Below are 23601 nucleotides of genomic sequence, written 5' to 3'. Positions count from 1 at the left end.
CCACACGATTTCACAAAATTTTCTACTGACTTCTACTTACAAAAAGCTATTCTTAATTTTTTATTTCAGTTTAAAATAAATCCATTTTATAATTGCATAATTTTGAATAACGGATACTTTTCTCTTAAAAAATAAAACAAGAAAAAACGTAAACTTAGGTTGCACCGAAGCTATAATAGCTTTCACAAATACAAAAGATTCTATTCAAGAATTTTATTTTGATCGATCAGTTTGTATGGAAGCCGCTGAATAACTTCTTGGAGATTTTAACGTTGCCTTGGATAAAAGTCCATGTCATTAAATAAAAAATTTTCCCATACAAGGATTTAAATTTGATCGGTCAGTTTGTATGGGATATATGCCATAGTGGTTTGATCTGAACAATTTCTTCGGAGATTATACCGGACATTCCATTGGAAAATAATTCGGAGAAAGGACGTGGTTCGATATCGGCGGTTCCGACAAATGAGCACCTTTTTTGGGAAAAATGAACGTGTGCAAAATTTTAGCTTGTGTATATACCGACAGACAGACGGACATGGCTGAATCAACTTTTCGTCATGTAGATTGTTTATATATGTATATACTTTATAGGGGCTTCGACTTTTCCCTCTGGTTTTACGAACTTCGGGGCAAACTTAATATACCCTGTTCACGATATAATTAGCTATCCTACATACTTGTAGTCCTACATTAGGGCTATGGTCCCTAGTTTCTGAAATTATCAAACTATTTATTTACTTGCTTGAAGATACTCGTAAGCATTGAAAGGTCTAGTAAAAATGAATGCATTCTTTTTCTAATAGTTATCTTTAGTATGGGAATTTGTATCTCGCGTTATATAAGTGAAATCGGATTATGCTTTATGGATTTAAAAGGATAAATTTTTATACCGTGCTCTGGATAGCTTTTGTCGAAAATATCGATAAAATTATAGAAATCGTTCATTCAGACCATCATGTAAGCAGTATCTCGATTCCCCAGAAGCTAAACATTGTACAAAATACTGTTTGGAACCATTTTAAGAAGGCTGAAGAGTGAAGTTAATGCAAAAAAAACAACCTCATGGTCGAATTTCTATCTGTCAGACGCTGCTAAATCGCAAGAAAGTTTTTTTCTAAATCGGATGTTTACTGGTGGTGGAAAGTGCGTCACCGGCGCAAACGGTAGTAAAGCCAAGATTGATGGTCAAGAAGATTTTGCTATATGTTTGATGGGATTGCCAGGGAATATTCTACTATGATTCGGACCTGTAGTGTCAACAATTGGACTGTCTGAACGACGCCCCAAAAGCAGCCAGTTTTAGCCAATAGAAGAGGAATTGTGTCCCATCCGAACAATGTCAGGCCACATACATCGATAGTGACGCACCAGAAGTACCACTCCTTAGGAAGTTTTTAAGCAGTTCAATCTCTCACGCCTCTGAGCAAGTCAGTGCTTCAGTTGAACAACATGCTTTATCCTGTCAGTTTAAGGTGAATTTATGATAAGTTTTCAGTAGTTTGAAGAAGTTAAATATTCTTATGCTCAGATGACATTTGCTCAGTACTTTAAAACAGATATTCTAGAGATGACTACTTATATTAATATGATCGGCTGCAAGTGGTTATCACTAGTTATTGGCATAGCATTCGTCTTAACTACTCTTTGTTCATACACTGATTTATGTTGTGGTTTTTGATGTTATCTTACAAGTTTCAATCTGCATTCCAAAGGCTTTTTGATTTTATCGCAAACATTTTCATCTCAGAGATACGCTTGAAGATTGAACATCCCTTGCTAAATATTAATCGCTATTCGAAAAGATATGTTCTATAATTATGGTGTCTTTACCATAGTAACAGAATTGTACTAATAGACCTAAAAAGATTCCAGAGCACTATGATCTTTCCTAACAAGCACTATGATCCCCAACAAAATTCAAACCTCGATGTTTTGAATAGTAATTTTTGGAAAATGTTACTCGTGTCTCAAAATAATGCTGAATAGTGTGATTAAGGCTTCGTATCACTTCCACCATGAAAAGGAAATCGATTAGACAGTGCCTATTTTGTGGTAAAAAAGTAAACGTAGTAAAAATCGAGAGTATTAAAAAATACGGAAAGTATCGAAAGTTTGTAAGCTATTTTGATGCTAACTATAATGAAAAGCACAGTCGAAAATGAGTTTTTCTTTAAAACGATAATAACATTTGAGCCTGTTTGGAAAATTCAATATTTTTGTAATAAGCGTGACTATTAAACTTAAATATTCAAGTGATTTATAATAGCAATATACGAATGTATATGTACAAAAATATACACGTACTCACACCACAGCGGATAACATTTCATTTTGAAGATTTCTCACACCATTCGAAATCTAACCTCACATATTGGACTAAAGTTTGCGCTATGGTGACAAGGTCTTTGTTTCTACAAAGTTTAGCCTCCGACCAACCTACCGAGCAAGCGTTGCACAGCAGTTTGTTTAATTAACTTTTGTTTGAACTTGTCGCATAAATCTCTTTCCAAAGCGATTTGACCTGCGATGAAAGCATTGAGTACGCTGGAAGACAAGTTAAAAGTAATGAAGGGCGACGAAAATCGACAAACATTTGCCATTTGAAGTCACAACATGACAACAGCAAGCCAAACAAACACATACGAACATATTTATAGTAACAGAAACAGTTGTAGCAAATAATAGCAAGCGTGTTTGAGGGGTGTGGCGCGTCATATGGACGGAACGTTGGAGGGGTAGAAAGAGTAAAAGTTCCTGCCAAATAACTAGCAACGTAAAGAATTTTAACGAGTGCTGCGGTCAAATACAAACATTATCCATATAAAATACTATGCGTGGGACAACTAGAGTGGTTGCGAAAGGTTGAAAGAGGTAGCGCGAGTTAGAGAGAGAAGTTGCGTTTAGTCTGACAATCAAAGCGCTCAGCGGAGAGCAGTGTAGCGGACATTTGGGCAGTTGACAGCAGCGACTCACTCATATCTAAATGTTTAGTCATTTGGTATTTCGTAACAAGATCCATATATTCGTTTTTATGCGCCGCTGCCACCCACAGCGCGCCACCATTGGCGCTCCACTCATCTCTGGGTAATCGCCAAACCGCAAAAACTCATTATGTGCACATTTTTACAACATCCCGTCTCCACAACAAACAAACTAGCAAAAAGGTCTTGTGGCAGTAAATATTTGCAGGACATGACTAAAGGTTGTCGCACAAGCGGCAGACTGCGGTGGTGAGGGGTAGTTGTGAAGTACGGGCGCAGGGTTGTTGGATTGGGTGGCGGTGATGACTACAGGAAACCGGAAATAATGTACGAATTGTGCTAAACTATATTTTTATGTGATTCTTGGCATGCTTATGATGCTGAAGGAGGGGTGTGAAACACGTGTGATAATGCACATGAATTTAGTGAAGGTTGGCAATCAGTAAGTAAGCAATTTTGCGGCAATACAAAATAACGGGGAGGGGTTTATATTTGTGTGGGCATACACCGGTGTTTAAATGAAAATTAGTGGTTTAATAAGAGTCCCAAAGACGGATGGACATCTTACCTTAAATGAGTCGATTTAAATATATATTTTCGCTGCTAAGCTAACTAGATCTTCTATAGTGAAATATTTTGATTTCATTTCCATTAGGTCTACGGAGTTTCGAATAGATTCAAATTGTTTTCAAGCTTTCAAAAGTCCCTAGAAGGTTAGCTGAAGTGCGGTTAAGCATTTTCAAATATTTTTCTGATTTGTTTCAATTCTGAGGTTCTGCTAAAAAGAACTTCTTCAAATAACCTTCGAAACTGAACTTGAAATACCTTCTTAAGTGTTTATAAGAACACGCTTCTGGTCAAGTTTCCACAATCTTAGCAAAGAAATATGAATAATTAACAGTGTGCAGATCTTAAATAGGGTTGAAACTTTCTCTGGGCGTCTTAACATTCGCAGATTACCTGGCATTATATAGCACATTTTCCATAGTTACTAGATTAATCCCACCTATGAGTGTATATAGAAACTTTTGCTCGAAAGCGAAAGCTGTAGCACATGCTTTAAATACTTTCGGTTTAATAAAATGTTAAGACATGATGCCTTTGTCTCTTCATTTATAATTCATACTTTAACTGCAACTTGACGAGCTGAAACGGTGTTCACGTTTCTTATGAAACGAAGTTGCATACAGCTTCTTGAAAAAGATGGGTCATAGTACAATTACCAAAAAATGTTTGTTTCATAGTTGCTATTCTTATTATACTAAAAATATTTTGAATTTGGAGGTAAAAAAGTGAGGAACTCACAATGTCAATAATCCACCAGATATTTAAATAAAAAGTCTGAATTCAAAACCTTACCTTCAAGTATGTTAATTTTTTTAGTATATTCTTAGCTAAAGAGGACCATAGGTGGGCTTCTATTTGATTGACGCTGATTGCTTCGATGTGATTTTCGGCCTTATTCTTTTATTATATAATTATAGCGTCATATTGTTTTTCTTTTTGGTACATGTTTTACGAGGTTAGGTTTAAGTTGTTCCTTGCTGATCTGTCTATGATGCAGGCTGTAGACACAAATCCTCAAGTTTATTTGACTGTGTTTGTCGACATTTCTCAGTATCTTATTGTTTTATTAGCACACAAACTTCTTTTTAACATTCACGTGTTGCCAGCTTGCTAGAATTATATGTTTCTGGAGGTTAGGTTACATTTGATTATTAGTTATGAGCTAGTTTTTTATGTTTCAGAAGTAGTTATTTTCGCAATAATGACTTATCGAGATATACTATTAAAAGCCGAGAATGGGCACACAATTTTATTAAAGCTCCTACAATATCAAGTAGGTACAATAAAACAACAGTAAAAATGGTGAGCGCTGTAGTTTGGAAAGGGTACTAAGCTTTCTACATTTTTCCTCTCTGGTTGTTGAGAGAGTTTCGAAATATAAGAGTTAAACCTTAGCGGGGAGAGAATACCACCCTGTGAAAGCTCCTGTTTAATTCTTCTTAACTTAGTGCTTTGTCCTCAAAACAATACGGATGATTGTTGACCGCTCAGATAGCTCCTGGTCCTTGTCTTCAGACCTGGAGGAACCGTTTACTCATTGGTCGCGTTTGTAACTCATTTCGGGGTGCTGTCATGCATATTGGAGTGCGAATAAAGTCACTTGCAAAAAAATTTTTATATTTTTTACTGAACTATGTAACTCCTGGCAACCATGTTTTCATTGCTTCCTCCGACTTTGATTATGATTATTGCCTATTTGTTATTATGATTATTGTTTCCATTTCATTTGGCATATAATATTATGAAAAATCGCAGAGAGAATGGCTATTCGCAATAGTCTTCGCACATTTGCGTGGTATGTATAGCCAAAGGACATAGCGAATGGGAGGGTGAAGTAGCAAGACGATTGGAGCAAATGAGTGTGTGGTAAGTTTAGGAACAATAGTGGCCGAATCTTAAGCAAATAATGCAAGAAATGCCTCTAGATATGTATGTGTGTGTGTCTGCATGGCTTTAAGAAGCAAGTGAGTTCGTATGGCCGCGAAAGGACATATTGGCCAAAGGACATTTCTCTAAAGAGAATTTTTTGTGATTTTTTATTAACATTACATTTTCTTTTGTTCATTTTCTAATTGCGCTTTTGTAGTAATTTCTCTCTCTTCAATCTTTCTTCAGGCGCGACAAGGCCGCAGCAAATGGCGAACCTTTCACCGAGCCGCCACCGCGTCTACGCGGCCAAAGCGCTTACTTAGCGGTAAGTACGGGATTTTTTCATTATTTTATCAGCTACACATATACTTAAAAATTATTTGCACTTTTTTACACACATTTTACCGGCACAATTCCAAGCAGCCGTTTACCGTTGTACGCTCGCTGGCATTTTAATTTTGATTTTAACTCAAAGATACTTTTATGTGCATGTCTATGTATGTATGTATGTGTGAGCGTTTGATTGTAGTGTCACGGCCACATGCTGTTAAATGCTTTTAAGCTTTTAAATGCGTTGCGTCCACTTGCCACATTTGCCATGCAAATGTCCACTACGCCAACTCACACGCTTGCCACTTTATGGCTTTGTCACTTTGCCACTTTCGCACATTTCGCGCTCATTTCCACTTTCTTGAAACTTCATCGTTTCATTGTCATTTTCACTACTGCGCCACGTCTTGGCGCGCCTTGGCAGCCTGTTGTTCCTGCAATTTCCACTTAGTTGCGCACGATGCTGTTGCATGCCACTTCGTGCCACTGAAGTAATTTCCTGGCAGCCGTTCTTCTTACTCCATTATTTGCCTGTTACTTATTTAAAGTTTATGGAGGTAGCTCGAGCCACCAGCTGCCAGCCAACCAACCGGCTGCCGCGTTGAAAGCATCCTTTTGTGGCATCATTGCGCTTTATTGTTGTCGTTCATAATAATATTCGCAACTTTTGAGTGTGTTGTCCGTCTGTGCTGCGCTGGCTTTAAGAAATTTAATTTATTATTTGTGTGTCTTAAAGTGGAATATTTCATGGTGTTTATAATCGCATAACTAGGGACTTACCTAATTATATATATAATATAAAATACATTTTCGTCTGGGCCCAATGTTTGTTTTGGTTACTATATTAAAGCCATCGTCGGATAGAACACGAAGACATACCGAAACTAAGGGTAACCACCGCAACTAATCAGCTATAAAAATCCGAAAAAATCAATCGAGGTCTAGAAGTATTATAATTGCTGATGATAAAAGCCCCTAGCTTTGTCTAGAAAGAGCTTTTGAGACATTGACTTTTTCGGCGAAGGTCAAGGTTATTATCAAACTGAGGAAATCCATAATTCCACGCGTTTATAGTTTAGTTTCATTTAGCAAAAAAAAGTTATAAATAGATTTTTAACTTGATTCTGATCGGGCAGTTTGTATGGCTGTTATATGCTGTAGCAATCCGATCTAAACAATTTCTTCGTTGCTTAGAGTCTAAAGTTTAGACAATGATTCATGTTTAATTTCATGAAATTATCTCCTCAACTACAAAAGTTTTCCATACAAGGACATTTATTTGATCATTCAGTTTGAATGTTAGCTATATGTTATAGTGATCCGATATAGACCGTTCCGAACAATGAGCAGCTTCTTGAAGAGAAAAGTGTGTACATAATTTCAGATCTATATCTTAAAAACTGAGGGACTTGTTCGCATATATACAGACAGAAAGACAGACGGATATGACTAAATCGATTCAGCTCGTCATGCTGATCATTTATATATATACCTTATAGGGTTTCCGACGTTTTTATTTAGATTTAAATACATCGTGAAAAACTTAATATACCCTGTTCAGAGTATAACAAGCAATAAAAACTTCAACGAAGTGGCCGATATTGAAGTCTGTAGTGACACTTTCAACGAACTCATTCTCTCAAGGACTTCAAAACCCAGTCAAAGCAGGTGAAAGCAACATCAATTGGTTAAAACATTCAGCTGTAATTGAGTGGTTGTTGCAGAATGTAACTTCAGCCCTCGATAACATCACTCTTTTGTCACTAAAATACCGTTGCATAAGCTACCTACTTACGTGGGTCCAAGTTGCCTTGTTCAGAAGATGATTACACATAGACTGAAAATATGTTAAAACGTTATAATATATTTACGAGACCAACGCTATTGTTGCGCACTGTAATAAAAAAATACTTTCTGGAGTTTGTGTGAAGGTATTTTTGTTAAAAGCATTGAAAAGTGCAACTAGATCTGGTTAGCTAACCATTTCTCCCGGTTTGTCCGGGACAGTACGGATTCCGGTTACGCGTCCTGGCCGTCCCGGGCTTGGAAATAAATAAAAAATAATGAAGTGAATAAAATTGTGTTGCTCTCTTACCTATTATATGTCGCAATTTTCTATGAATTATAATATGGGAAAAACCATCCCGGATTTTGCCGGGACATATATGGTCACCTAAGTTTAGATGTCACACTAATTTTGCACTAACTGCTCTTCTATTACTCTCTTAGTTTCCTTAGTGAGCGCAAGCGCTAGCACTTCTATGGCTGTCGGATCTATGTCGCTAAAAGTGATATTTATTTTTATATAACCAAGAGCTATCATCTCAGTTGAAATCACCAAAACTATATGACAAGTAGCTTATACTGCATTTTCGCTAGAGACAACAAAAGTCTTGTTGGTACTATCACTTAGCAGGAGGTTGGCTCGATAACAGTCACACCTCAAATGCAATATCTGGTCCAGGGGTGCATTCCTTTATATCAAAAGACTCCTGAGATTCATTAGGAATATTACTCATATTACAAATGAAAGGTGACGCTCGGTCAAGTTTTTTGTTAATACTATCAGTTTCAATTCAAACTAAACTTGTTTCTTTCTTGCTCCTTATTTTAATTGCACGCTTTCATAAATGAGCAATTTAAATAATGCAGATCCATTATATTTTAAGAAACACCATTTTCTAAAAGCAGCCTTGCACTAAAAACATAATTACTTCCTTTGCGAAAACGCTAAAAAAATAAGTGCCAAAATGAGCTCACATTAGTCCTCAACAAAAGCAAAAAGGATATTCGCGCTAATGTGCCAGGATATGGAAACAATTGAGACAAAGAGAGTATTTAGGTTGAGCAAGATAAGTAGCTTTGAATGTCTTCTTTTGAATAGGTAAATAGACACAATTTCCTTTGCGAAGTAGCGCGCTTAGAGAATTCCAATGAGTTGGAGGGAAACTTTGATGCGCCGGTTGCGCGTCAGCGCGGTGATTTTGTAGTAATGGAGTGTAAGCAGATTGCGATTATCTCACTGTATTTTTATTAGTTAAGAACTACTATTTAAAGTATTTTGTGCGAATATTCAACTACCCCACTGCTTGCGGTTCACGAATAGCGGGCGGATTACTACTGGAATTCCAGCATTGCCAAGTGCCCTTTGACTCCTCTCGCTTTTATTTGATGAGCGAGTGCCGCTGAAAGTGCAAGTGATTTGCGGAAGGCACGAATTAACGGTATATTATACTGATTATCATATCTCCTGTTTGTGTTATTATCGCACAGTGGGGCGAGCTTGAGGCGTAAGTGCATTGGACTAGATAGTTGAGAGAGAATAAAATGGAGAGGAACTCCTTCTTGACTCCGTTTTCAAGTGCTTAGATAAAATTTGGTTGGGTTTGGTGTTTGTTTAGTATTACTACAATAGTAAGTTCGTATAGTTCATATATTCAAATTGCTAGTTGCGTCTATTTTTTCTCGGAAGTATTGCCAAGACTTAGTTTAAACGGTTACCCAGTATTTTTATATTTCTGGAAATCAGGGAAATACTTTTTACATCCTTTGGTAATATACCGTCTTAGGGTTAAATTAATGGGGTTATTACCATAAACTCAGAAAAAGCTGATCGATACAGCCTATTGGACAAGATAGCTGAACGCAGATTTACTATCTCTTAGGTTTCAATTTTACTCCATTGCTGTTCTGGATTCGAGTAAAGTTTCTAGTCAGAGTATTCATTTTCGATGCCTCGTTTTAGCTACTTATAATCATAATTGAGGTATAATTTCACAAGAGATCTTAGCTTTCGGAAGCGGTATAAAACTGATAGAACCTCCTAATTGTAGGAAAAGTCAGATAGACTGCCAAAATAGCACGAAAATCTCAGCGAAACCCTTCATATACTTGTAGTACACTACGCTAAGATAAAAAGTGTTTTAGATTCTTAAAAGTGCTTAAAGGACAAAATCGGTTCCTTTTACATAGCTTTTATGTGTTATATGCTGACTATAATTACCGTATATGGGTTTATGTTGAAGTCAAAATACTTTAGGAATTATAATAGTAAAAAAAATGCTCGGTTTTATGGCTCCAAAAACAAAAAAAATTAAATATTTGTATGCTAATAGCATTTTAGGGCTCTTGATCCGTAAAGCTTAGCCGTAAGATGCTAGACTCCGAGAATCTATCTCTTTCCAAAAGATTTGCCATAATGTTTTTACCTCTGATTCCTCAGGTCGGCATGAGCCTGACATTAGCTGTAGATGTTATTATTATACACTTAACAGTGCATATTAACTTTGCCAGAAAGTTTGTAACACTCAGAAGGAAATACCGAACACCTTATAAATTGTATATATTAGCATGATGAGTTGAGTCGATTTAAGCATGTTCGTCTGTCTGTATATAAGCGAATTGGTCCCTCAGTTCTTGAGATATCGATCTGAAATTTCGCACACGTTCTTTTCCTCCCAAGAAGTTGTTCATTTGTTGCCGATATAAGACAACTATAGTATAGGCAACGGTGCAAACTCCGAAAAATCACTCAGATCGCGTCACTATAGCATATAGCTGCCATACAAACTGAAGTATGAAAATCAAGTTTTAGTGCAATTTGTCCCACTGTACTTTAATTGCCAAAAACACAACGCGAAGATTAACAGTCATTAGTTATGCGGAGAGGAAATAGAAGTATGCCACGTACTTCCAGGTACATATATATGTAATATGTATATGAATTTATATGTGTATGTGTTCGGTGCGCCACCAACGACCTCCTCTTGGTCTCCACGCAGTTGACGCGCGTTAAATTTTGTGTTTAATCCAGTGGAAACATCGTTATGAGCACCTGTCTAATTGCGCTAATCACCTGAGCTACGCACAAAGCATAAACGTGAGGTGACGCAAGTAAACAACACAAGCTTACAACACAACACATACATATATACATACATACACATTGTTCTATATTATTAATGCTTTTGATGTCTTGCTAAATTATTAGGAGAAAGCAATTGCTTCACGGCAGAAGCTGCTAATCTTGATAGCTAAAAATATATCCGCCACTTTGACCGTCCAGCTTCCTGGCCATTGTCCTCCCAGCGCAATTATGTTAATATTAATGTTTGGCTTAAAAGCATTCTTAACGTCGTTTTTCATTTGCTGTGTGTGTTGTTGTTCTGGGTGTTATAAATTTCGACGCGTTAAAATGCTAATTTTTATGGCGAAAGTCATTTTATGTATGTATGTACGTCTTCCATTCTTGTTCATTCATATTTTAATGCGTTGAAAACTACCTAGGCATCACTTGTCTGCCTAAAAGTATGCTACGATAGTTTCTATTATCCGCTTATTAAAGCAACTGATTTTTCGTAGAGTGTGTTCAGGAGTTTGGGGAGAATTTCCTTATGAGAAGAAACTCATGTACTCGGCATATAATTTTGTATGTACGTACATACACATGTAGTAATTATACATATATTTATGTAAGTGCATATCATATACATATGTATAATAAGGTCAATATATAGTCTACCAACTTTCATTGTATGAAATTATTTTCTCTTTTGCTGCAGTAGTTTTTAGAAAAAAATTTTATTATCAAACTCATTAAGCTACCTATTCGAACCAAATGAGAGCGTGGCCGTAATTCCGAAGCTTGCTTTAGTCCAATTGTTTAGTTCAAGTCAACATAAAAATATATTCGTACCATCATAAAGTAATATAACTATCTTTTGTTCTATTTCTTTCCAATTTATACCAGTCTGTTTTATTCATGCCAGTTTTGTATACGATTAGCTACGTCTTGGTGACTATTAAATTACTAATTGATGAAGTGAGCTGACCGCCTTCTGTTGAAATCTTTATGATTATGCCAGTTTATTGCATTTATACCAGTTGGTTGATCGATTCGTATAACGTTGGAGAGTACCTAATTTCTATTATTAAGTAGTATAACCGCTTGCTATACGTCTCTCTTTGACTATGCCAGCGTAATGTATACCAGTCTATTTGATCTATACTTGCCAAACCATGGTTTATACCACTTTTATACCTTTTAATTTTATTATTACTAGCTGGTTGTCCGATCCAGTAAACCTGGAAAGTGGCTTATAGCTATTTTAAAGGAATGCTATTATATAATATATTTTATCTATCTTCAAATTATGTCAATATACTTGTATTTGACTTATACCAGTTTGTGTTTTTCGATTCGCCTACCACATTAATGTCAATATTGCACTCAAATTAATGAATGTAGTCAGCTTTTGTTTTAATACTTTTTTTTTCCTTGTAAATAATTCAAGCGCTTGAAGCAGTAGGGACTGAAGTATCTTTCCCACAGATACTACAAGTATTCTGTTTAAGATAAAAGCTGGTGATACAATAAGTAAGGGGGACTAAATTTGGGTGTAATCGTACCGTAAATGCAAAAAACGTTAAATTATATTTTAAGCAAAAAAAAAAACACGATCTTTTGAAAATTCTACAGGGGCCATATCCCTTAATGTTTGTCCAAGATTTTGAGATTTTCGATCCTATATGAATTCGGTGAAAAATAGGTATTATTACCTAAAGTTTTAAATTGAAATTGTGAATAATTTGATTCTAAATTAATAATAATACTTAAGATATCTTTAAAGTCAATCGTTTACATGAAATTTAATATATTCGTTATACGGGGGCTGGGAGAGAGTATATCCCAAATTGATCGATTTTCGTTAACTATTCTTGTTCTTAAGCTGTCTTGTAAATTTTTGGTTTGGAAAGATATGTCTCTCTATACCAATTTGACCTTAAATGACTGTAGGGTTGTCCCGTTTTAAGAAATTTGGAGTACATATTTTCAGGTTTGACTGGAAAGTTCCATTTCGCCAATTTGAAATACCAACTTACCTACAGCTTATGGGTAGAACGAATCGTATCATCAAGTATCTTCAGTACAAAAACAATCACGTTTTATAATACAATTAAGATCGGTGTGTTGAGAAACACAAATTTTTTCCCAAAATTGTGAAGATATTAGGGAAGGTATAAGCTTTCAAAAATCAAGCATGTTAACGGTTCATGCAACAATGAAAACTAATCGTTTCGAAAATGCCATTAAGATAAGCCAATAGACTGGCATGAAGGCTTGGCAAGTCTCGGTCAGCAATTATTGCACCTTCAGCGCTGGCATTACGCATGCAACAATGCAATGCAAGGAGTGCAGAGTCTGTAATTCAAGTGGCACTTGCGCAAATCTCAATGACATACAGACATATTGTATGCACATATGTTGGAACAATTGGTTGTGTGCCCGTTTTTATTGACACTGCCTTCATAACAGTCGCAGCGAAGGCAATTTGTGGCAAGTTGCTCAGTTAGTCGGTATTTAGTTGCGCTGAGCTTTCAAAACAGCTTGAGGTTATTCTAAAAAGAACGTTATTTATAAACGTTGCAGTGGCAACTACGTGCTATATAAATGCAACAACAACAGCGATATAAAAAACCACAACAACACTCAACCACAGCACAAACTATATTCGATTAGCAACAGTGGAATGCATTTGCTGCCTCGCATGCTGTTGCATGCCACTCGCTGTTGTTGTTAGCTTATATTGTTGCTATGCGTTTGGCCAATGCATATTTGCAATTTAGACAATTGCTGTGTGCGCTCATAAATTTATTAGCATGTTTGCAGTGTGTAAAAAAAACAATAACAAAAAGAAAATAAAAACTAAGCCACCAAAGCAATCGGCGGCGTGCAGCAACGCCTGCCAATTTGAAAATCAACAACTCTTGGTGCACCCCTGTGGTTGTTGTTCTTATTATGTGATACGTCGCTGACAGTCGTTGCAGCTGTGGGAAGCGGCGGACGCATTGACATGTCTTCGCTGTTGCACATGCACACATGTTGCATGCAACAGAATTGGCTATGCGGCAGCCAATAGCCACGGCAGCAGCGCAGCAGTGCACAAACAAGCGGTAGTTAGTCAACAGTAGGCGATATTTGCGGCAAATAACAGCAACATGTTGCAACCAAATAAAAGTAATTGAAGGAGGTAGCAATGGCGGCCGGGAGGCAAGTGGCTGTTGGTGCACGGTGTGTCGATCGTTGGGATTCCGCATACATTTTTGCTTGTAATAATTATTATTCGTATTGGTATTGGTAATAGTAATTGGGTTTTGGTATTGGTAATGGCACTTGTATGGATTTTGGTAATGGTAATTGTATTGTTTATTGATGTAAGTATTGTTAATAATACTTATTCCGTAAATGGTATTGGTGTTAGTATTGGTAATGGTAATGGTACTAGCTTTGGTAAAGATATAGGTATTGATACTTCTTTTGTCTTCTAGTATTTATTTTTTAATATTATTGGTAATATTATTGATTTTGTTAATGGTCCTGGTTTTAGTATTGGTAGTGGCAATGGTACCAGTCTTGGTATTTATTAAGGCGTTGGTATATATTCTTTCCATATAACTTTTGTCTTTCAGTGTTTATGGTTCTCATTGGCAATGACACTTGGTTGGTTTTTGATAATGGCACTTGTATTGGATTTAGGTATTTTGATAATTACACTGATTAGGTTAATTCTACATAAAATTGCTGGTGTTAGTATTGATAATCATTTTGGTATTGGCTATTTAATGGTAATTATACACGGTTTATAAAAGTTATTGGTAATGGTATTTGTAATGTAATTTCTATTGTATTGATACTGATGTCAGCATTAGTAATGGGATTTGTATTCATGTTGGTATTGGTACCGCTAAAATGTTAGTGAAATGTTAGAACCACTCATATTAGTATTGATAATGACAAATGTACTGAAATTAGTATTATATTATTGCATGTCTATTTTTGCATGCATTGTTACATTAGAATTGATTACTAAAATCAACTTTAAACACAAAATATTTTCAAAAATTTAAGTACCAAAAGCAATTATTTCCAACCACCGTAGTAATGATTTTCATTATTACCACAATTACCATTCTTAGCATCACTTATGACGCCAACTGTGCCTCCTTCTATATTGCCAGCATTGCTCCCTACTCCGTCTATCCAAGTGATGTGTTCATATTCACACTTAACGGCAGCTAGCATCTTCATTTGCAAGCGATAGATGCTGGCGATTTATTTTTATAAACTTTAGCTCAGCGCCACTTCAACTTGCCACCGCTAGTAGTAGGGGCGCAATTCTTTAACGGACATACACACACATACACAGCACTTGTGGCACATCAACTGCATCAACGTCTGCGGCATCATAAAACACCAAACGCTCAAATGCAAATCTCAAGACAGCGCATTAAATCTTCGCTCATAAATCAGCAAAGTACCTGCTTAACGGCCGCCTCTGGGGTCGGGTGTCAAAAGTTTGCGAAGTTCGGGAGTCGACGCCAGCAAATCATTTTATTCGTTGGCTGCTGGCACATTGCATTTACATACATATATGGTACATATATATATTATATATGTATATACTATGTAAGTTGTACTTGTATATATTTACTTGCATACATATGTCTATAGCTGAATGATGTCTCCCTTATGATTTGGTTGGCATTATGTTGCCTTGTTCGGGATTTTGGAGGGTGTGTGTACTTCCATATGATAAGCTGTTTACTTAGAATTTCACAATGTAATTAAATAAGTACATAGTAATTACCAAATGCCACAGTTTTTGATCTATTTGATTAATGAACGTATTCCAAAATATAGTGGCTTAAAATTTAAGTAATAAAAAACCAAAATATGCGGCAGGAAAGGTGTCTTAAATATTTAAAGAACTATTGCCAGCATGAAGTAACTTCAAAACTAAAAGTATATTACGTTACCTTGGAAAGTTTTTTGAAAAAATATATAAGAGTTAAGAGTTTAGTTATTTATATTACTTTCGGGAGCTCCTAATATTAAAGGAACTATCCAGTTTCCAAATCCATCAATTCAATTATTACAAAAGCATGGGCGGTTACAATTATGTTATATATTTGAACGTCGAAAGTTGTTAACAGTGTAATCGCGCTAAAATGTTAGCTATTTAATTCCATTTTTGGCCGAGATAAATATTTGAAATTACTGTAAACCACACAAATGGCGCTTGTGTATAATATAACCTCAATTGCCAGATTGCAACACTAGGGTTGCTAAATCCCGAAAAATAAAAGGCAACCTACATATTTCTCAATTTGAAAAGTTTTGACTTCATTTGTACTACGTGAAAGGCATTCCTGTTGAATATTTCAGCTCTACGATAGTGGCTTACACCTTTTAGGTGCCTCCAGCTGTTAGTTTATATCAAGACACACGCCACAACTTGCAAGAGAAGCTTGTCAAAACATCTAACACAAGTTGTAAGCGCTAATTATTATTATTATTATTGTAAATGCTATTATTAAAAATTTTATGGTTTATTATGTCAATAGTAATTTTTGCATATGGGTATATTGAAGGCATATACCTGTATATACTTGTATGTACAGGGTGTACCATCTTTTGTGTCGATACATATAAAGAGAATATTTTTTAATTTTTTTACAGATATTTTTGCTTAATACTACAAATATGAACACGTTAAAATTACATTGACTATTTTTTTTTTATATTGTATAATAACAACCACGTGGACGACTTTATTGGTCACAGCAAACTGAGCTCCTTTGCGAATGGTTTTTCGAGCGTTTCGAGCAATATGACTTCGGTTAGCATGCTTGTTTTGAGCTCGTCAATGGCTCGAGGAATGCAGGAAGAATATATTTAGTTCTTCAAATAACGTAACAAAAAGTAGTCACGGGTAGTCAAGTCGGGAGATAGGGGTCTTCTGTCAATAGCTAACTTTTTGACATCGGCCGTTCAGAGAAATTTTGTTGCAGAAACTGACTAGCTTGATTTGCAGTGTGCAAAGTATTGTCGAAACGAATATAGTTAGGAAGTTTTTATGAATTCTTAAACAGCCGTAATTAGACAGCATTCAGCGGTAACGATTTCTATTGACAGATTCGTTTTGTTCGAGTTTCGAAGTTTGTTTTGGTTGGTTGTGAAGCGATTTATGGTTAGAATTTGGCTGAATAAAATTCTACAAAAATATGAAGCACCCTGTATATTTAAGTATATTATACAAATATGCATATGTGTATCTATATCCATATGCAATGCGACATTATTAGCAAATACTTTTTCTCAATCAACAGAAATACCATTGAGACACATCGTCACGTTCTAGCAAAGATTTAATGCAAAATGTCAGCAACCTTCCAATACATACATATGTATGTACACATATGTCGTGTGTAGACTTGTAGGTAAATAATGCATTTGTGCACCTGCCGGTGAGAATTGCACGAACCGCGTGATTACAAGTAATTCGAATTTCAATTTCGATACTCAAATTCGAATTGCAAGATAGCGATTTCTTTTGTGCACACATTATTTACATAAATACACACACATACATATACATATGTGTGTTGCACAATTGCGCACACGCCTTGGAATACATGATATTTCGCAATCCGCAAGTATTTGCATAAAACATAATTTTCAAATTAACATTCAAATCGCTGAGATGGAGTTGCGCAGATGCAGCGCTTGATAATTCCGTTTATAGTTGGCTGTAGAAGGGTTTCTGCGGGAATTCTTATTCTAGAAACGCTTATTGAAAGTGCAAAGTGCACAAAGTAAATGTAACGAGCTTTACCGATTATACTTCTGACGCTTTTGAGACATGACATAGAAAGAAATCTAGGCACGTAAGCATTTATGTTTGAGCTTTGACCACGGCATACCACGCCACTGCTTTTTTTTGTTGTTAAAATTGGTTAGAAATACTATAGAGATTATCACTAAAGCCGAAGTCGAAAAAATTTATTTCCCTTTTTCTTACGTATAATCTATCTTTGCATCAACAACAGAAAAGCCGCTTTTTTATTCAAAAATACTACTTCATGAAGTTAAATGTTTCTCGTCGAGCTTCATCAATGTTGAGACTTCATCATATAACAGTATAGCTGTAACGAAAGCTCGATGAGTCAAAACTTTAGGTTAGTTTTTGATCTGGTCAAATTGTTTTCTATAATATGATTTTGATTAACGGAATACATCCCTATATTAGGTTCTAGATAGAAATATATTCTGATTATAGGGGCTTTTAGTTCGTAAGGGGAGAACTTTTTAAGAGCTTTTCGTGGTGATTCAACAAACGTACGCGAATGTCCGGAGAAATTTAATTATTGTCTATATGCTAGAGAATGGAAAGCCATACGGTGAAATCACAAGTTCGCTCAACAGTTCGAAAGGAAATGTAATTCATTATAATAACAAAAATAAGACTGCAAAACAAGTTCCACACAGAAGAGAACGTGTAAAAGGACATCAAGAGAAGACAAACTGGTTGTTCGCGAATAATGAAAGGATCCGCAAAGAACGGCCAAGAGGAATTAGGACAATGATTTTTACACAAATTGAGAACGCACAAGCCGTAGATACTTTAAAAGGTGATCGCGAGAATCGGGAATGCTTGGAAGTATTTCCAGGAAAAAGCTGCTGTTCTCTGATTGCAAGCAAAAAAAAAAATCGTTTGGAGATCGCTTAAAAATACCGCCACTTGACAACAAGTGAATGAAAAAAGGTAATATTTTCTGACGAAACATAGATGAATTGAGTGTTTTCAGATGTGGCGTGGCATCGGTGCTATATTTAAAATTGATAGAGAAAAGGATGTGTTTTAGTATATATCGATTATGAACGACGTAATGCTGCAATTTGCCAACGCATGTTAGTGTAACAAGGATCTACTAGTAGGAAAACTATCCGAAACACACAAGTCGACGCACAGTGGTTTTATGACAATTTGGTGGCTGTTCTTGACTGTCTCTATTGCAGTACAGATCCAAATCATATCAAGAAACTTTGTTCTCAGCTGAAAAAAGGTATTCTACAGCGCATCTAACAAAAGATAGCGAAGTCAATGTCTCGCAGATGTCAAGCGGTAATCGACAATAATGATTTGCTTAAAAATATTGAATTTTTTTGAAAAAATATTTACCTTTTTAAAAAAAAGCGTTGTTAATAATTTGCACGAGCCATTTAGACTTTCCATTATTAAAAACTCTAGTTTTTACACAACTTTGGCCGGTCTGATTGAGGTGTCTAAACATGCGCTCTGAACCTATTAACCGCGCTTCAGTGTCGAAACACGTTGACCTTTTAGTTTATTTTTTACGTACGGGAATAAAAATAAGTCATACGGTGCCAAGTCAAGACTATACGGTACATAGATGACTCATCAAACCGATGTTTTGTGTGCTCAAAAATGCAGTTGTGTCAGTCGATGTGTGAGAGCTCGCATTGTCGTGGTGAAGAGTGATCCGTCTTCTGAAGTTAGATTTGCTGATTTATCGAAAGACAACTGGAAAACAAATGGTTGTGTACTACTCAGAATTTACTGTTCTGCATTATTCTAGTGGTTCGGTTGCGACGTGCCCAGTTTTTCCAAAAAAAAACAGACACTAATTTGGTCAGAAGTGGGGTTGTCAAATCCCGAAATATAAATGGCCACCTACGTATTGGTTCACAAATTCATTTTAAAAGATTGCCGAAAGCTTAAACGAATTTATGAGTAGCTCTTTTCTTTCTAAAACTACAACGAGATTTTCTCAATGTCTCCTGAAGCAACAGTCGTCGGACGAAAAAATATTATATTAGTAGTAGAACCCCATCCGATTTGGCACATTTGTTGACTTTTAAAAACTGCTCTTACCAATGTTGTCGTTTTTAATTTGAGTTACGAAGCCACTAATTGAACCTAACCTAACAGGTCATACAAAAAAATTCGACATCACAATTAAAATCATTATCGAACTTTGATATTTCCTAATACTTCTACTTTGGAAATATTTCACAACTACTAAAGTTCGAAGTTTACTTACTTACCTTTAAAATCTAACCTTCTTTTATTAAAAAACGTTCCTTGCTGGTTGAAATTGATTATTAACACAAACGAAAACGTCTGGAAAGTTTGTTTTTACTAGCTGAGCCACCTAGTAGACGATTTGCGGTCGATAGAAGTCGGCAAAGTGTTAAGCGATTTCAAAATCGATCATGGTGAACTCTAGACGATTGTCGCGTTTCTGGTGGTGCTAGGCAGGTTATTAAAGCCCTGACATTTTAAAATGCCTGCAAAGTGTTATATTTTATAAGAAGCTTTTTCAGGGTAGGAATATATTCGGGTTTCCGATGGTTGATGGGTAGGCATCGCAATTGACGAACGCTTTTCTTAGGGTTGGTCAAAAGCTGCGATATTAAAAAATTGTGGGTTCTTACCCCCGGCAATCATTGGACTTGAAACGTAGTATGCTTTTATTATAGAGTTCGATTTCAGGGAGCTTTGGCGAAGGAACGAAATATTGATTAAAAATCCGAATTTCACTCTTATTTTTTTTTTTAAGTAAAAACTAAATGCTTAGTATTATATATCGCGAACGGGAAGTAATACACAAATTATATCCAAGATTACTGTAAAATATTTGTCATAAATCTTCTACGAGCTCAAGAATAAAGCAGAACCGAGTTTTTTTTTTCAAAAGCGGCATTTGTAATTTCTAAGCTTATTTTCTAGTGGGTTGTCTTTCAGTTTATCTTTTTCTTCTAACTGTTAACGATATTAGGGTGTTGCTCGTTCGAGGTCACTTGTATAGTTCTGCATGAATTGTGCGCGTCTACTTATTACTAGCTTCCGCTGTTTAGTTTTCCGCTTAATAGTTCCTTTCTGAAATATGCGCATTGTACTTCAATCGCCGAGGTCCACAGATTTCATTGTATGCATGCAACAACGCTCTTATTGCATGCAACGGATCAAAATTGCACATCTCAAAACCGTCTAATTGACATTCAGGTTCATTGGCTCAGATAAAGTGCAGGTCAAACCGGTCCATAAGAAACTGCCGCAAACATACGCACTTTAATAGGTCTATATATAAAATATAGGGATGTAGATATGCATACCGCTTGTAAAACCCATGTAAATTTGCAAAAGCACTTCCCAGACAAGACAGTTTTCGATGATGCATGCAACAAATGTAGACGCCTCGCCGAACTGCCACTCAGTCACTGCGCCTGTCACAGCGAAAACGGTGCAAAATATATTTTAAATGTTTGTATATTTGTATATAATTACATATAAGTAAATAATTTTCTTCCGCCTGAAGAGTGAGAGAGCATCGCCAGCTCCTTTTCGAGCCTTTTAATACCCTGAACATGGTATTTTAAGTTTGCCACGAAGTTTGTAACACCTAGTTAGAAGAAAATGTGGGAGACCCTGTACAATTATATTGTATGTAAATGATCAAAATGAAGAACTGAGTCGATTTAGCCATGACCGTCTGTGTATCCGGCTGTCCGTATATACGCGAACTAGTTCAAGTTGCTTATTTGTTGGAACCGCCGATATCGGACCACTATAGCATATAACTATCATACAAACTGAACGATCGGAATCAAGATAATTATCTTTTTATACGCTTTTAAGTTATAAGAAATGTACCTGTGAAGGGTATTACAGCTTCGGTGCAGCCGAATTGAACGTTTTTTTCTTGTTTTTCATTGTGAAAAGACTGCTTGCTGTTCTTGACACTTTCTATTTCTATTTCTGCCGGCACAAGTGGTAGATATGTGCTCGTAATAAGCAATATCTCTTCCCGCTTAATTTGCATGTCATTGTTTTTGGTTTTATTGTAATTTTATTGCTCTTTCCATTGCCTTTTGGCGACATCTGTAAGATCTTCCATCATGTTGCCAGCAACGGGCTTGTCAGCTTTGTTTGAACATTTGTTTGTTGTTCACTTTTTCGTCTTTTGACATTTCACAGTTGACAGCTCGGCAGCATTTCGCGCCCATCACTTACGAATATTTTGTCGGTGTTTATGGTTAAGTACTTTATTTGACATTTGCAAACGATAAAAATTAGTTATGCGTTTAATAGAAATTAGCGGTTATATTTATGGTCGCACCGAGTTGCTTGAGAGCTTTATGAGAGGATTTCGAAGCAGAATGGCAGATTTGCCATTCTATTTCCTCATACAGTTGCCTTTAGTAACATGCTTGATATGGACTTTTATTGCTGACATGAAAATTCTTAAATATTGGTAGAGTCTATAGTTCGAAATAAAAGTCCTCAATACTAAATATATTGAACTGGTTACATGCAGCCGACGGTTCTTCGATCTTTCAGCTATTCAGTTTCCATCCATCTCTTCAATATTATTACGGTCATGTATCCGTGATGAGTGCTAAACACTGAGAACTATATTTCCTCCCTCCTATGAAAAGCACTTTCACCCATTCTACTCAAATACTCACAGGTCCTTCTTAACAGTCTGCATTCACTAACTTAGTAATATACCTATATCCTTTAAAGCTATATACTTACGTCCACTGTTGAAGGTCAAAAATAATAAAAGAAAATGAATGCAGTTTTTTCTAGTTGTAAAAACCGTAACCATTTCATCTTTCCATCTTCTCATCTAGATGGCTCGCTAAAACTTCGTTCTTTGCTAAGTTCAGTCCTCTTTTCAACTAATATACTCGCACAACAGTGAGCATGCCCTTCCGGCAATCGAACGTATGTACCAAGTTTCTATCTCTTCAGTGTTTGAATAAACCACAGAGCTCGACGTATTCATTCCTCAACCTTAACCAGTTTATTAGCTTTTCGATTCGATAGCAATTCCATCTTTGGTCTTCAACTACGTCTTATATTAAGATCTCTCAGAAAACACCAAAATATTTCTATACCTTTGTTATTAGGGTAATTTCTGCGTGTGGAGTCGGAGCCTCCAAAAAGAGAATCGATACGCAAAGTTAGTTGTAAAATATGTCTTGCTGCTTATAAAACTGTTTGAATATTTTTCTCTAGTTTGGTAGTACAAACATCATAGCGTAAGTTTGTCTCTGTAAAAGTGGCATTTAGTCCATCTTGGTGGTCGGAAACGTCATCTATATTTTATTTATACAAAATATTCCGGATGATGTGATGGAGCCTTCTTCCAATTTGTGCATCGGCTCATTGACAGCTGTAATTGAGTTCATGGGAGAGTTGGAGCGACATCCTGTCTATAAATTTTTCGGACATCGCAGGAGATTACCTATATTTTATTGATTTATTTGCACTTTCAATTTCGGCGAAGGCCTTTTAAGTTTTAATACCACTAACATTGGAGTCATTACCGCATACGAGACGGTTACCGTAACCATAAGCTCCAATTGAAACTACGCATTGATTCCGTTAACTCTGTATGTCTCCTCAGACCATGTAACTCAATTACTTAATTAATAAATCACCGCAGTACATATTCGTGGATTGTATACCATGCCACTGACAAAATAATAAATTTCAGCAATGTAACAACTTAATCGAGGATTAAAATATGACCGGCAGCCAAATAAAAATCCACTACGTCAGCAAACTGAAGCAAAAAAAAAAATTATATAAAAGTAGAAATGACGGTGACTTAAAGACAGCTTGTTCGCCTGCCTTAGTCGTTTGCCTGTTTGACTAACGGCTGCCGTTAACGTTTACTGGTCCAACCGTCCGGCAAGCAAGCTCGGCTGACAGGCTAACAGACTATCTGATGGAGTAACTGAGTGACAGCAGCGTGTGATTAACGCACTGGAAGTGAGTGAAAGACTGGCTAAAAATAAATTTGCGGCAGCAAGTATTCGGTATATATACTTTTATGAGGTATATTTAAATTTTATAAGAAGGAAGTCGAGACCTGTTTGCTTACATGTAGTTAACCACGGATTCTTGTTTAAATGCTCCGCTATTTGGGAACATAAGAGCGCTGTTTAATGAGTAAGTGGCTCAAATTCCGCTCA

The 23601-nt window shown here is 36.1% G+C and overlaps 1 protein-coding gene across 2 annotated transcripts in view; it reads left to right on the top strand.

Moving 5' to 3' along the window:
- spri (Src homology 2 domain-containing protein sprint) overlaps positions 1-23601 on the top strand; it is a 444507-nt gene that overhangs the window by 42756 nt on the left and 378150 nt on the right. For both annotated transcript variants that reach the window (XM_014229879.3, XM_036371164.2), the window contains exon 3: positions 5667-5745. In XM_014229879.3, coding sequence (XP_014085354.2) covers positions 5667-5745 — 79 coding nt within the window. The remainder of the gene's footprint in view (positions 1-5666; positions 5746-23601) is intronic.

Source organism: Bactrocera oleae, chromosome 5 (assembly GCF_042242935.1).
Source record: "Bactrocera oleae isolate idBacOlea1 chromosome 5, idBacOlea1, whole genome shotgun sequence".
Taxonomy (NCBI): domain Eukaryota; kingdom Metazoa; phylum Arthropoda; class Insecta; order Diptera; family Tephritidae; genus Bactrocera; species Bactrocera oleae.
The sequence above is the reverse complement of the archived record's forward strand: the minus strand, read 5'-3'. Positions and strand labels throughout refer to the sequence as shown.